A 16,472-nucleotide genomic window follows, 5' to 3' on the forward strand; every position below is an offset into this window, starting at 1 on the left:
CCGAAAGGCACAACCTACAATGTAATTTCCACGTGCAAAAGTTCGCTGCCTGCTCAGGAAAAGGAAGCACTAAGCACTTCTGGAAATAGGAAGGGGGTAGCAGGCCGATTGAGCCCCCCATCGTGGGAGCAGCCGCGTGCAGCTCGCGCTATCACCACGTTATTAGTATACGGAGGTGAAAGCGCTTTCTAGGAGCATCGATATGGCCACGAGCGAAGGGGGGTTCGTCGTAAAGGGGTTGCGACCGCGGGGAGGGCGGACGTGGGAGGTCCTGGGGGTTTCGGTTTAGCGTCGACCGAAGCGTGGCCGCTTCCACGCGCCGCGGGGGTCCTTGTTAGGGCGCGGAACGACGACACGCACCCCTGTCCTCCCTGGGGTCTCCTTTCTTCGGGGATGACTGTAACCTCACGCTCGTTACCGCGTTTACCACCTTCCTTCGCTCTCCATTTTCGTCGCATTTGCATTTATCGTCCCTTCGCGACGCTTGTCCGACTTTCCACTAGGTCGATCATATTTTTAATATCAATGGTTCTACACCCTATCAATCGTCCCGTATAAGGAATCCGCTGCTCGTGACGCTCTGCGGTCGCCCCCTTGCCGCGAACGACGTATTGTTACGTTCCAGGCGGAAATAATTTATTATAGGGCACGCGGGGAATTCTTCTGCGTGCCTACTCCATTGAGGTGTAATGATACTGTGTTGGGTAATACGGGGGATGCTCGGGAGGAGATTTGAATGAGGGGTAATTAAGAGTTGTGTAATTGTGAGTATCAGGATTTTATTCTTCTTCGAATTCATCGAGAGTCTTATAGTATAATAATAACTAGACTGTGGATTTTTATGTAAATGTAAGTAAGTATTTAAGTAAAAATTCATTTCACTCTTCAAATACCTACTGTCATTTATGTTTCACTTCTTATACTTTGTATATTTTTGCATATTGAATGCATTCTGTAAAAAGTGCCATAAATGCATAAAAATCCGCAGTCCAGTAGTAGTTTAGTTTTGCTAGTAGTCTAACTTATGATTAATTCCACACATTTCTTCCAGTCTTGTTATTGATCAAATCGATTTGTATTAAACGTAGCTTGTGATCTGTGTTAGACTATCATATTCTTTATCTCCTTTACTATTTATTGTACACGCACATCTTAAAGAATATGTTTCTAACAATAGTCTTCCTTTTTCTTTCCCAAATGCACCACCATCGCAATTAGCACAACCCAGAATGGTAATATTCGTATCTCCTCTGTAACAATGCTTAGACCTTCCTTGTAAATAACGTGCATCGCAAGGTCGTTTTACAAATTTTTGCCATACGATTCCGCGTCGTTTCGCCTGGAACGAGGCGGAAGCAGCGAGACGAATTCCAGAAATACTCGACGATATCTACGAGCGTAGCCACCGCTGGCCAGCCGTTATTGAACATCTTCGCCAGATCGTCCATAGGAATGGTTCCATTTGGCTCGTTGTCCGTCGCGTGCAAACTGCCACTGAAAAGAGCCGAATAATCCTCTTGGCTCTTGGGACAGAACACAATGATCCGTAGAAACACGCGTAAGAGGAACAACCACCGTCTTGAGGAGTCTATGACCCTAATAATATCTCTAAAAATTTAAATGTGGAACTTAATTAAAGTCTGTGAGAAAAAGTTGAGAGCACACGGGTTCGTAATGGGGATCCAAAGTTCAGAAAAATTGAAATAAGAATATTGCAGCGTCTCGATTAATTGGCTAAATACCAGAAACTGAAAGAAATATAAGTATAAAAAATCTTAAACAATTAGTAATTTCAAATTTGAATATTTAAAAAATCCGAAAATTCCTAATTTCAAATTTGAATATTTAAAAAGTTCGAAAATTTTAAATTTTAAGTTTGAATATTGAAAAATTTGAACGGTGGAAGTTTGACAATTAAAATTCTATCGTTTTGAAGGTCCCAGAGTGCTTCGTCTTCGCACAGAATGTAGTTTTATTTCCCAAACCGGAGCAGGATCACAATGACAAGCAACATCACTCACGTCATCATCCAATCTTCCCGTTTCTCCGTGAAAGATGGGTAAAACAGTGCGAGGACGTAATCACAGGATAACATCTGTTTTTAAACGGTAAATTCGAACGTGAATAGCGGGTTGGTGCTGTGCAGCCAGGATCAGTGGTCGATCGACGCAGATAGGTACCAGCGAGGGTTTTAAATAAAAAAAAAATCCAATCCCCCTGGAAAACACGAGTCTGACAATACTGGCGAGCCGGTTGGTCCATCCGGTATTTCGCGGAGCCACCGTGCACTGGCATCAATCCGGGTTATACGTGCTCGTAACGTATCTCACCTACCGTCTGGCTGGCGCGCACGCTGCTCTATATCCCTCTATTCGATAACCCAAATAACGAGTTCCCGGAGAACGGCGACAAACGGCCCATGATCCTTTTCGACCATTTGCCATTGCTAAATAGAGTCGGTCTTTATGGTCGCTGGATAGTGGAGCGTACGATGTCTGGATCGATCACTCGCTTAATTATGCAATACGGTGGAATACGATCGAGACTTTATGAGAACTCTTTAAAAAGAGTAGAAACGAATAGAATATTACTGGGATATATCAATATCCTTATTGTAATACCACATAATATGAGAATTTTGTGTGGAGTTTAGGCTTTAGTCGTTTAGCTGTTAGTTTAGTTTTAGAAAGTTTGTTCATGGAATGATTCTAATGAGGTATATCTACGTGTAAATACAGTCATTTTCAGGTGTCATTTACAGCTGACTAGAATCGCCTAAACCTAAGAAACTAGTATAGAAGAAGAGACTAAGTACAGTACAGTAGCTTTCACAGTTCTTTAATTCTTAAACCACAAGTGAATGAACCTGTAACTCACTGTAATACTCGAAACCACCGAAATGTACCACTGACTTCTCATTACTCCTCAAATCTTCCCAAACCATCCTCTAGCTCCGAAATCCCCAAAATCATTAACCCAGCCTAACCCCACCTTTCCCTCCCAACCTGACCGCAACTCGTCATCATCTCCAAGCACCGTGGCCTCTTGCATCCTCTGTCCATGCACAATACCAGCAAACAGATCATCGAATCCGAGTCGACCTGGAACCAGCTCCATTCGTGGTCAAGATAGATACACACGCGTTCAGGGAACCGGAGGATTGGCACCTGTTCCGTCTATTCGTCTTGAAACGTAGCTATCTCTGGACCACGCTATCTAGACTATCTACGAGCACCGCTAGAGGCTCGAGGGGTGGGACGACGTCAGTGGATTCGGTCGGTGCGTAGACAGACGCCTAGGTAGGAGTCAGAGCATCAGCGTCGGGCCAGGCATAGCGGGAGAGGAGTCAGGTAGAAGCAGGCATTCGGGCAGGCATGGCATGTTAGGCCGTTTGGCTGCCTGACTGGCTGACTGGCGGGATGGCTGGCTATCGAGCGACGCCGATGCAATTCCAATTCCTGGCTGTCAGCGGCAGAGCTGCGGGAGACGCGTCCATTCGTGATCAGCCTTCCGTGAAATCCTGTGCCTCCCCCCTCGGCTCACCCCGAAACGAAACCCAGTCACTCTCTCTCCGTGCGTTCTCCCTCCCCTCTGCCCCTGTCCCGCACACTCGACGCGAGCCTGTCGCTCCTCCTCTACCCTTCTGTCTTATTCCCTCGTGTCTGGCTGCTGTCAACCGACCCGAAATTCCCCGGCATCCCTGTTTTCCGCCGAACATCGAGCCTCCAACCCTTCCTCCCCCTACCCTCCCTGCTCTGGTTCGCCGTCCCGACCGTGTTAATGCGTCAAATGCGCGACGGCCGCGAGTCTCGCGTCCTAAAGAGGCGGAAGCACCCGTTCGAGCCAATTTGCTGGCCTGGACGAGCCACTGGATGAAGATGGAACGCGGTGGTAGTGGAGCTAGAGTCGTGGGATCAGATATCGGGATGGGTTTAGGGGTATAGAGAGAAGAATCTTGGGAAGGGATTTTGGGAGGATTGGGTTCTTGGTATTGGCGGAGTTTCGGAGAATGGGGTGTGGAGTCTTTTTCATTCTTGGGAATGTGGAAGTTTGGGGAGGGTTGTGGGTTACTGACTCGCAACATTTATATATTTAATAGAGACAGAAGCAGTTTTAAGAGAAATGAGGGAAATATCGAGAAGCTTATAACGAGGACATATTATTCTCAACAGATACTCTTCAGGATACCTTTCCTCCCCTTCAAAGCACAAGACGTCACCTAAATCCAACTAAACTAAAGCAACTCCTCATCCCAAATGACCTCAAAATCCCTCACACTCGAATCCTCCCTTCGAAACCTACTAACGACTCTTCTCACCATCTCCAAAGAGCACTAATACCTTCACCAGCCGTATCTCCACAACTCCAAACCTATATCTACCTCCTAGATCGCATCGACGTTACCAGAAAACCTCGAAGCAATAAAACCAGCATCCCCAGGCACGGCACATGTGTCCCACTCCCATTGTCATCCCGTTGCATCGTTCCTCCCCGAGAGAAGGGTGCACCGGTGCCCTCCGATCTCCTTGCGCCATCCACAGTTCCAGCTTCTTTCACAGGGGCGCGCGGCCATCTACAAGAGCCGAGGCAGCATCCACGCTGGCTCGGAGTGAAAAAGAAGAACAGTCTGCGGAGGGCAGGAAGGCTACACACGGGCGGCGAGATTGCCCTAACGCACAACACAATCCGTCGGCTTCGTCTGCTTCGATGGATTTTAAAAGATCCCCGAGATTATTACTTTTTCCTTTTCTTTCATTTTCATTCTTCTATTATTATTTCAGAGGAGCGAGGAACGGATGGTTGCGCCCGCGCAACCACCACCCTCCCCTACCACCGCCAACCCCCTGCGACTCTCCCCCCTCGTTCCTTCCCGTGTGTTGATACCTCTATACACCGTCGACGCGGATGCGGCCCCGGTTGGATACGCGAGCGAGGAGTGTACGTGTTGGTCGCGTCCCAGGTTCAGCTAGGCCGTAGAGGAGGAGGCGGGGGGTAGCGAGGGGAGGTTTGGGTTGGGTTGGATGCGTGGAAACCATGGACGACTTTGGGTAGGCTCGTTGGTTTCCCGCCGCGACTATCGGCGCGTATTGAAGCTCATCGTCACGGAAGTAACGTCGGGACAACGGCACAGCGGCCTGAACGAGGAGAGCGAGGACAGGGAGCGTCGTGCCGGGAGGAACGGAGATGGGGGATAGAGGAACGTTGAATTGAAGAGAGAGACAGGTGATGCAACGATATGGGGCCTCTGGGGTGGAGGGTGGCAGGGAGGGAGGGAGGGAGGGAGAGGGTAAAAACGGAACAACGGAAAGAGATGGACGGTGTCGGAGTAAGGAAAGAGGAAGCGGAGGGTGGCACCAGATGCTCTCCGCCAACCGGCGGAATCCAGCTCGTGCCTTCGCTTCCATTTCGTGTCGATGCTCCTCGGCTTTTTCTGCCAGAACCGGTTGGGGGAGAGGGATGCACGGGATGCAGGTGAAGGACTGGCTGATAATAGTCCCTCCGTGCCGCGGGATGCTCGAGATTTATGGGATCAGCACGATGAGCTGTGAAACACCCTTACGGTGCTTACTGGAATAGCTTCGAGATCTGGGAGGAAAGGATGTTTATGAACGGTGGAGGTGGGTGGGTTAGGGGAGAGGATCGAGTTCTCGTCTTTTGCGTGTTGGAGGTGAGTTGGACGTGGATCAGGTCTGGGACCTTAGATCTAGGTCTGTGTTAAGTTTCAGTTAGGCTTATAGTCCTGCAGGAGGCTGAAGCCCTCATCTTTCATTATTCCTCTCACTTCACTTATCCTAGCACCCTGAAACATGTTCATTTTACCTTCTAATGAAAATTAAAAATTATCTTCCTCATAGTTAAATGAACAAGGTATTAAGTTCCAAAAATGTATTACAGTTTTCCCTTTTTCTGCTGATATTTGTTGCCAGCCATCCTTACCAATCTTATTGATTAGTCTCCATGGCACAGTAACACAATCAACGCCACCCTCAAACCGAAAAAAGAAGAAGAAACCTCGATCTTTCCTCGGAACAGCGCGTTACATTTTCTCTAATAATCCCGTCCGGTTGGGCGTGAAAGGCGAAGGCAGCATCCTGTCCGCGCGTATCCTCTCAGCGAACATAAGAGGGTACCGCGTTCATGGGAGATCCCAGCCGAATCCCACACGAGCTGGGATCGTTGCTGGCACAATACTCGTCGGTCGGGCACAAAGGCGAAAGCCGAACGCCTATTATTAACTCCGGCCGATTTCTTACAATGGCGGATTTAGTAAGGGTTGTCCCATTACGTACAGTTGATCACACTCGGGCTGCAGGTAAAAGTACAGGTGTGGGTATCTCCAGGGGAAAGTTAAATCCAGCGGCGAGGCTAAAAACCTGGTGTTCGGTAACGATTCGACTAGGAAAATAATGAAGTTCGATCGTTGCGTCATGGATAGGCGTTATGGGGCCCTTGATCGTAGAGTAGCGGCTATGGTGAACGTGGCGAGGGTTGAAACGCGCGGGGGGTGGGTTTTGTTTAGGTGGATATTCTGGTGTCGTTGCTCTGTGTCAGTTCGAATTAGATGTTCATTGGAAGCTGGAGAGTAAGAGTAGAGGTGGAGCAATAATGAAGGTTTATTCTTTTGTGGAAGAGGACTTGGTTTCAATGATCCTACTCTTATCAGTTCATTTGTCTGGATAATTGGAGTGTCTTTATTTAGAATTTCTCAATGGCTTAATACTTATATGATATCTATTTAAAAATGTCTGTTCTTATAAATTCATAGCCATTCATACACTCAAATGTAGCTAATTTGGAAGTACAATAATTATCTGAAGTATCTGATAAAAAGAGAAAACTTCGCGAAGAAAATAAAGCACCCACTAAAATTATTTGTGTTTAGAATATTATCATTCCAATATCTATATTATTGTTCCTTTAGTCATTTATTTTCGATTATCTTGCTTCTCTCCATGATCGGAGATCACGATCGGTGAAAATGTAAAGGTTGTAAAATCGTCGAACAACCGAAGCTGAAGACTTTAGAATCGCCAGACTGGACCGGACGGAAATAAGATCACAATGGATCTCCTCGGTTAAGACAATATTACACAACGGTACCACAGTGTAACAAGGATAAGCTTCTTCTAAAAGCTGCAGTCTATATTCCCGCGGCCAATCGTTGTGTACATTGATCCCTATTTCGCTTCTCGATTCTTCGTATTTTGCGAACCGTCACGTCCACATTTCCAGTGACTTTTCTTAGCAACACCTCGATAAAAACTTATCACCATGATTATAGAAAAAAAGTTGAAATAACTTTAAAAAATCATCGACAGGATTGAAAATAAATTCAATAAGAGTAAATAATCTTTATTCTCCTCTTTAGAAGAAGTCCAATACTTATTCTTCCATTATTCTCCTTAATATCATCCCAAAACACACACCTCACCTACCTTCCCACATTTTCAATACATATTCTGTCCAATATCAGAAGCCCTGAAACCTTAGGGGATACATTATTGCATCCCTCAGACACCCCAAATTTTAGTCTCCTCCAGCCCAGCAAGTGCCATCGAAATCAACTCCCAACACCGAAATAACACCAATATTCTCCACCGTTAAACATCTGAAGAAGAATCCCAGAAAGAATTTCGCGACACAGCCGCTACTACTTACCATGCCTCGTCTTTCCATCAATTCTTTCCTGCCGTATCTTCGCAAAGAGAAGAAGGGTGTGGAGGCAGGTCAAGCTTAGGTTGGCCAGTTCCCGTGTGTGTACGTCCCGCTGTACCTACGATACATCATTTTCGGCTGGGATGATCTTACGGTAGATTTACCATTTGTACAGTTTATGGGCGTCGGTCTGGGCCATAAACTTGCTTGGCAATGACGGCAGCGCGGGTCGCCGTCGACTAAGTTGGGTAAGCTCGGCCGAAGCTGGGATACTGCGTCCACGAGGAGCAGCAGGAGGAAGAAAAGGGAAGAATGGGACACAAGGGGTCGGCTCGGAGGGAAACCTCGTGGCCGGAGGAACGTTACGGGGGTGGAAGTAGTTGGGGATCCTGCGGAGGCAATAATCGTGTCCCCCAGGTCGCCGCTACCGACGAAAGTGCCGTCGATCTATTGCTCCCCGCTAACCTACGTCACGTCGAGCACCATTACTCGAGCCAGGCACTCGGAAGATTCTTGTTTTTCCGCGGAAAAATTGGTTCACGTTGCCTCCACGATATAGCCGCGTTGGGAGCTACTGGAGCTCCTCGAGGACGTGTGACGTCGATAGCGAGAGTCCTATATGTCGGATTTTACGAATCGTGACTAGGGTTACGGATTACGGATTTGTCAATTGGAATTGTCTTGGTTGCTATGAGGTAATAAAAGTACTCGCAGGTTTTTACACGTGCAGACAAAGTGGTAATTAAAATTAACACATGAGAGACCAATGACCCACGCGTTGGGTCAGAGGATAGCTCTTCTCATTTGCCTGGTATAATTTTTATACCTAAAAGACTGTTGTCCACCGCTAAAGATAATCTTCGTAAAATACGTAATCTCGTTCCTCGCCTCCAGCTTCTGCATTTCATTTTTACAATTTGAATATTAAATATTCTTGAACAAATTTTGTATCTTGGAATTAAGATAACAGATCCAAGTAATGAAGAAAAGTACGGAGAGTAATTTTAGGTAATTAAAAACGTGAGACATGTAGGATAATATTCTCTGAATTACTAGACCATACTATTTGCAGTTCAAGAATAAAATACTAGTATGCTTTTCTCTCGATTATTTTACATACCACTCTCACCTCTTTCATATTCTTTTGCATACTAATGCATACACCACCCCCCTAGTCTTCGATTACGAAATCGAATCGGTAACGATTACGTAGCACACACGTGGTCAAAAAGAGTTGCGACAATCGCTTATTGTCCTGCTAAACAATACGTCCGAAGCACAATTATCGGAATGTACTCATTTTCGAGGTGGTTCGAGGCGGGGTAACGACGCGTACAAATTCGATGGTGCGCGCCGAGCCGCGCCGCATCGCGAGCTTAACGCGAATCGGATCATCGTCGATTCATCGTGGTAACGCGGTAAATCCTTTTTGCGTGGTGTCATTCATCGAGCGTAACACCGATTCCAGGATTTCCAGCGATAGAATAGCAATGAAAATCGACACTACGAATTTCCCATTTTATTGTGACTCTCGGTTTCTTCTTGATCAGTTTAAATGAAAATTGTCCCTTTTTTAAAGAAGAAATGAAATTTATTTGTTTCTTCTATAGGGTGTTCCAAAACTGGTAGCACAAGCGGGAAGGAGGTGATTTTATATGTAAAATCGAAAATGTAGAACAAAACCTTTCGATGCAACCTCAATTTTCACGAAAGTAAAGCACGATATCAAAAAACTTTATTCTACATTTTCCACTTACTTTTTCATATAGATTCATCCTCTCTCCACCTTGGTACCACCAGTTCTGGGACACTCTGTGTGTATCTACATACATACTTGAAGGAATTACTATTATAATTCCTCCGTCTGGCATTAAAATCTTCAAACCAGTTCATCCTTTTTCTACTACTGAGCATTTCTCGCCACCACTTCTCACCCTATTTGTTCCTTACCCCTATCGCGTCTCTTTCCCAACCTTTCCTCCCAATTTCTCCCTCTCCACGTTCAATTTAATACCACCGCCGTTCGAACGCTATTTCGTCCTGCGCCCGATCATCCATCCACCACGGTGTCCTAAATCTCTTTTGCGTCAATGTTCGCAAATTACTCTCTCATCCTTTCCTTTTAACCCACTTTGCGTCTTTCCCCGTTCTCCTCTTCTCCGCTTCTCCACCCACGGGGGTCCTTCTGCCCTGACGATCGGGCTGCCCTCTGCCTCCTCTTTCTCTCGCATGGCCTCCCAATTTCTCCTCCCGCGTCCTATTTGTCCCCCCTCCCCATATCCCCTTCCCAGTCCAATGGCCGTGGATCAGAAGCCGAATGGAAATTAAATGCGCAGTCGGCCGTTACGCCGATTGATTTGTATTCTCCGATCTGCGAGGAAGTGTGCTAAACTGCGGGATTTATGTTCTCTCCTAATTGCGTCGCTCTCCACCCTCCTGTCCCGAGCCACCCCCGTGCCACAGTCGGTTCATCGCCTTCCAGCGTGCCCTCTGTCCTTCCGTCCGCGGCCCTTGACAGATTGCTCACGCGTTTCATCGTCAATCTGGCTCTAGGACGGATCGCTCGGTTGCGAAGAAATTGTAACTTCGATTGCCGCGGCTCGTTCTCAAGGGTGGTTTCAATTTTTGATGGTTACGAGTTTCTGGAACTCGGGACGATAGTCTTCTACTAATAGTAAGAGCAGAAATTGTTGGATTTACGAGTGTTAAGCGGTGGGGTACTACACTTCCACCCCTGACCCACCCTAATATCCTCCAATAGAGGAAAAGAGTTAGTATGTCCTAGGTAGGGCTCCTAATGGCGGCTGTTGTATAAAAAATACAGGGAGAAGTCAAGAACTGAGTCTATTTTTTGAAATAGTAAATCGTTAGAGTTCTAAAGAATACAGAAATCTCTAAAAACCAAGAATTATGTAATAAAAGGTAATCACAATTATGACTCCTTCTTGTAGTGTTGAACAAACTGATATAAATTTCTCTTCAGAAAAGAATTCCTACTTCTAATAAGACAAAGCGTTTATTGCACCTTTAAAGTGAACATCCACGCATTTAGTAACCACCGAGAAGATATTTTTAATCCTCTGTCGTATTTTTAGGCTAACCACGGTGCATGCAAAGTTAATTATCCATGACACGCTGGGGTTCATCGCGTCGAACTCGTCGCGAAACAAACTTCGCGAAAGGGTAGTTGACACTTCGTCGAGTGTATAAATGATTAAGGGAACTTAAGGTACGAGACGTATCTGGCTCCTAGGGTCAAGAGACAGTTTCGTCCCTTTGGGGGTAAGTCTGAGCAGCCATGACGGTGAAATTTGTTGTATGGCTGCACAACTGACGAGCCGAGTGACAGTTCACGGCGAATTTAATTATCAGATTGATAGACTGTCTCCGATTATCGTATGCTCGATGATTTTCTCCCCTGACGAGGTGATAATCGTTAATGTAATGTAATAACGCGGGGAAAAAATCAGGCGGAAACGCGCGCGTAAATCAAACCCCGTGGAGGCATCATACTGCTTTCCCCGTCTATTAATAATAACGTACGTATGATAACGCGTCGGCGGGGCTGGTCGTTGAATGGAAGTCATTATCATAGATAACCTGAACCCCTGTATCGTCCACCCTCTGCATAGTCGTATATATAGAACGTCCCTCGACCCTTTTTTACTCTCGCTCTACTTACTAACGTCTAACGCATTTATATAATTGAATTTACGTAAATTCATTTTATGTACTTTTGCACAATATATGCACTTTGGATCTTCTTACACATTAAAAATACCATAAATGCATAAAAATCTACTGTTTAAATTATCTACGAATTATAAACCTATTTTTCGGCATATACTCACGTGGAGTAAAGATGAATTTATAGACCAATTCTTCGTGAAATTGAAACTGTAATATTTGTTTGTCTACAAAAGTTAATTATACTGAAATTATAAATTATATTTATGGTTGTATAACAGATATGGAAAGAGCGACGTGAGAATTGCTCAAATATGAAAAATATTATGTACTTATGAGGAAATTCAGTACTTATATTTGAATTGTATCGCTATCTAGAGTTTGCATGTGAAGCTTTACTTATGAAATCCTGTTTACGTTGAATGGTAAATGTCTATACTGTCGTAGAAATCTGTATTATCAATAGATGTAAGCAAAATGTGTTTAGTTTTAATTCCTACCGCTTATGGAGCTTAATCTTATTTTCTACTTTACCGATAACACTGGTTACGATACTGACTGTGAATGTTGTAGAAATCATTCGTATCGACTGCTGAGAAAAGAGTAACAGTCGATAACTGTAAATAAGATGTTTTTTAACAAGCAGTATACTACAGATGACACGCATAGAGAGCTTTCCCCATTCGTTTCAGTTCGATATAGCACATAGGGTCGGTGATGCACTTGAGCACAGTAGACGCGGTAGAACGATGGCAAATGTAAAGTAGAGAAATGTATTAAGTTTAGTATCTCATAAGCTAATCATGGAAGACATTAATGATAAGTTTTTCTACGTGTATAGTTCTTCTCTGGACACCAAGATACAAATTAAAATGTAAGATTCCATTGTAAATGTGTTAAGTCTAATGAACGTCAGTATCAGCTGGTATCAGGTTACCATAACAAATGTTCTGCGATGTGTCTTTCTGACGGAAACAGGTGGATCATTGACGTTCAGATATAAAACAATCCGATTATAGTACTTAATCCGGATATAGAACGGACAATCGAATATTAAGTCGCAAAATATGTTGGCTTACAAGTTCTGTTACCTAGACTAACACGCGAATGTTTCATGGCAGATAATTACAGTGACGTGTTACTGGTTTCTTCCAGAGGTACATTAGAGGGTAAGAGACAACGACCAGAATATGACAAGCTACTTATTGACCCTATGTTAAAATACTCCGGTCTGTACGGAACCAATGGAGGACGTGGAGACCTAGCTGCATCTTTGCAAGTATGGGCTGGTGGTAGACCACTTGCTCTACCTGTTCACACAGCGTACAAACATTTCACATCACGGTGGAAGTATGTGTAACTTGTATCATTGAACTTTATAATCTTCGTAATTTGACAATTCTATAGTCTCAGTTACTGCTGTGTCTTCTATACATGCGTCATACTTGACTCGATTTTCACAGTTGGAATCAGTGGGTGACTCTCCCTATTTCTTACTCGGATCTACCAAGAGATGCTCAATTATGCATAAGCTTATACGATTGTGCCGGACCTGGTAGACAACTGCCAGTTGGTGGCACGACGATATCTCTATTTGGAAAGCATGGAGTGTTTCGTCAAGGAATGCTAGATCTTAGAGTGTGGCCTGGTGTGGAAGCTGACGGTTGTGTACCTTCTAGTACTCCAGGGAAGACTAGAGATCACGGAAAAGAACAGATGCAGCGATTGGCGAAACTTGTGAAGAAGCACAGGAATGGTCAGATGAATAAAGTTGATTGGTTGGACAGATTAACATTCAGGGAGATAGAGCTGATTAATGAGAGAGAGAAAAGAGCGTCTGAGTATCTGTATTTAATGATTGAGTTTCCAGAAGTTACTATGGATGGTATACCGGTATGAAAATTACAGAATTTACACTTACATTAATTTTACTGTTAATTCTATTCTATTACAATTTCTTTTTCATTGTCTTATTTTTAGTACTCCATAGTATATTACGAGAAAGATGGAGACGAAGTTGTTCAACACAGATCACAACCAGATGTTGTAACTCTTCCTGACTATGAGATTCTGCAAGTAAGTGACATACTTTCCAATCAGATAATTCTATACAACAAAAAATAATTTATATCCCTATTGTTAGGAAAATCTTGTGGAAGCGAAACATCATAAATTGGCTCGAAGTTTACGTAGCGGAGGTCACACGAGAGAATTAAAACCTACGTCAAGTGTACGCGATGCTTTAAACACAATTTTAAGTTATCCACCAACGACAGCACTTTCTACAGAAGAGCAAGATTTAATTTGGAAATACAGGTTTTATTTATCAAGTCAAAAGAAAGCTTTAACAAAGTTTGTAAAGTGTGTGAACTGGAAAGTCGCCGGCGAAGAACGACAAGCTTTAGAAATGTTAGCATTATGGGCACCACCAGATCCTGAGGATGCATTGGAACTGCTTGGACCAGCGTTCACGCATCCAGCTGTTAGGAGATACGCTATAGCTCGACTTAATCAAGCACCCGATGATGACCTAATGCTGTATTTATTACAATTAGTACAGGCATTAAAATATGAAGATTTTGAAAGCATCAAAAAGGCGCACCAAACATTAATGAAGGAAAAGGAAACTGAGAAAGGTGATAAATTAGATAGAGATGTACAAATTAATGATTCTTCGTCTACTCCTATAACGAATGTAAGTAATCTTGTAACACAAACAATGAATTACTAATTTATTACAAATAGTACGCATAATTTGCAGTCTAGTGAATCCGAAAGTGGGCATTTCTCGACGAATCAAGAATCCCTTATGGATCTAGCATCTTTTCTAATTACTAGAGCATGTCAAAATACGACACTGGCCAACTACTTTTACTGGTATCTTTCTATTGAATGTGAAGATCAAAATGACCCGGCCATAAGTGCGAAGCAAGACACACGCGTTAAAGAAATGTATATTACTGTGATGTCAATGTTCTCGACGATGTTAGCTCAAGGGAATGCTGTTTGGCAGAAAAGGAGAGCGTTCCTATTGCGTCAAAAAATGTTTATTGACCAATTAGTAGCGCTCGTGAAAGCAGTTGCAAGGGAAAGCGGAAATCGTAAAAAAAAGACCGACAGACTGAGAGCATTATTGGCAGATCAAGATCCAGCATTCAAAATTAATTTTTCCAATTTCGAGCCAATACCATTCCCCTTAGACCCAGAAATTTGTATTAAAGGAATTATACCTGAGAAGTATGATTAACTTTTGCTTTATAAAATGAGAAATATTTTTACTTCAATAATTCAAGTTTGCTCCTTTCAGGGCAAGTCTCTTCAAATCTGCCCTTATGCCATCTAAATTAACTTTTTTAACAACAGACAACAGCGAATATAATGCGATTTTTAAACATGGTGATGATCTGAGACAAGATCAATTAATTTTACAAACGATAGCACTTATGGACAAGCTATTAAGAAGGGAAAACTTGGATTTAAAACTCACTCCTTATAGGTAGATATTTTAGAGAACTGTTAGATTGTGCTAGATTATTTAAACTGTTATTGGATTTATTTTTAGAGTACTTGCGACAAGTACAAGGCATGGTTTTTTACAATTCATCGAATCTACAACAGTCGCAGAGGTTTTAGCTAGCGAGGGTTCTATATTAAGCTTCTTCCGAAAGCATCATCCTTCTGAGAATGGTCCTTATGGTGTTGTACCTGAAGTTATGGATACTTACGTTCGAAGTTGTGGTAAGATCATATATTCCGAAACTAATGATTTGTGTTAATTCCAATTACATAAGACCGACAAATTTCAGCTGGCTACTGCATCATCACATACGTACTTGGTGTTGGTGACCGACATTTAGATAATTTGCTTTTAACAACATCAGGTAATGTTGCCTAATATAATTTCTTGTGTCACTTCAGTTGTAAAACAAATATAACAATGAAAGATTAACAAAATAATTTATATTATAGGCAAACTCTTTCACATAGACTTTGGTTATATTCTGGGGAGAGATCCAAAACCATTACCGCCACCAATGAAATTAAGTAAAGAGATGGTTGAGGCAATGGGGGGCATAGGGTCAGAACATTATCACGAATTTCGGAAACAGTGTTACACTGCTTTTCTGCATTTACGTAGACATGCAAATTTAATATTGAATTTATTCTCATTAATGGTTGACGCTAGTGTACCAGATATAGCGTTAGAACCAGATAAAGCTGTGAAAAAAGTCCAAGATAAACTACGATTGGATTTGAGCGACGAAGAAGCTGTACATTATGTGCACAATCTTTTGGACTTATCAGTAACCGCTGTAATGGCAGTGTTAGTGGAACAGCTGCACAAGTTTGCACAATACTGGCGGAAATAAAACCAAATTAATGGAAATAACAATTATAAAGACTGTGTTCCTTTCTAACTTGCAAATATTACTATATTGTATATAAATGACCATACATCTATAAATGTAATATAATTTATTGTATTTTGGGATTATTTTAGGTAATAAATCTTTGATAATAACAAATAATTGTACTCTATGTAAGTTCCATATAAAAACAAACTGCAACAAGTATTGCATCTTGTAAATGCATTATTAGAAAATGTTGAAGGTATAATGTACATACAAAATTTTAACTTTCTTAAAAATACCATTTATGTGAAAAAAATTCTGAATACAAGCTTTTCCATCCATATTACTTACAAGTTCCTTAGCTACAACAAGAAACAAATTATATTTATAGATTTATATGTTTATTGTAACGGGACCATTTTAAATAATAGAAGCAATGAAAAATATATTCATTGTACATATAATCTGTTACGTAAATATTCATATATTTATTTTATCTCTTAGTTACAATCGTGTATGTGGTGCACACTGTAGAAATAAAAGATAATATTGTTAGTGATGAAAATATCAAATTGTTATTGATATAAGAACGCAGCTATTTTATTCAGTATCACTTTATGCCACTTAGATTTGATTACTTCAATGAAGCAATACACATATCCCAACTTACGATTGTATCAGAAAGTTTTAATAGAAAATGTAACTAATTTTCTCCCATCTCACAATATTATATACTATTTGTAGGTACAGAAATTTTTGTAATATAAACTCCTTCGA

At 42.5% G+C, this 16,472-nt stretch overlaps 1 protein-coding gene across 3 annotated transcripts; it reads left to right on the plus strand.

Annotated features, from left to right (window-relative positions):
• Positions 1-12,050: 12,050 nt before the first annotated feature.
• Pi3k59f (phosphatidylinositol 3-kinase 59F) lies at positions 12,051-15,886 on the plus strand. Of its 3 annotated transcripts, XM_076393312.1 has the most exons (11): positions 12,051-12,101; positions 12,185-12,217; positions 12,499-12,693; positions 12,807-13,236; positions 13,324-13,419; positions 13,487-14,038; positions 14,105-14,580; positions 14,651-14,839; positions 14,906-15,081; positions 15,150-15,224; positions 15,313-15,886. In XM_076393312.1, exons 1-11 carry the CDS (start codon positions 12,061-12,063, stop codon positions 15,711-15,713), a joined length of 2,664 nt encoding a protein of 887 aa, XP_076249427.1. In that variant the 5' UTR covers positions 12,051-12,060; the 3' UTR covers positions 15,714-15,886. The 3 variants fall into 3 exon arrangements, with proteins under 3 accessions (XP_076249427.1, XP_076249428.1, XP_076249426.1); XM_076393313.1 differs by having other exon boundaries at positions 12,100-12,217; XM_076393311.1 differs by lacking the exon at positions 12,051-12,101 and having other exon boundaries at positions 12,153-12,217; positions 12,465-12,693.
• Positions 15,887-16,472: the final 586 nt, after the last annotated feature.

Source organism: Calliopsis andreniformis, chromosome 3, assembly GCF_051401765.1.
Source record: "Calliopsis andreniformis isolate RMS-2024a chromosome 3, iyCalAndr_principal, whole genome shotgun sequence".
In the NCBI taxonomy this organism is placed as follows: Eukaryota; Metazoa; Arthropoda; class Insecta; order Hymenoptera; family Andrenidae; genus Calliopsis; species Calliopsis andreniformis.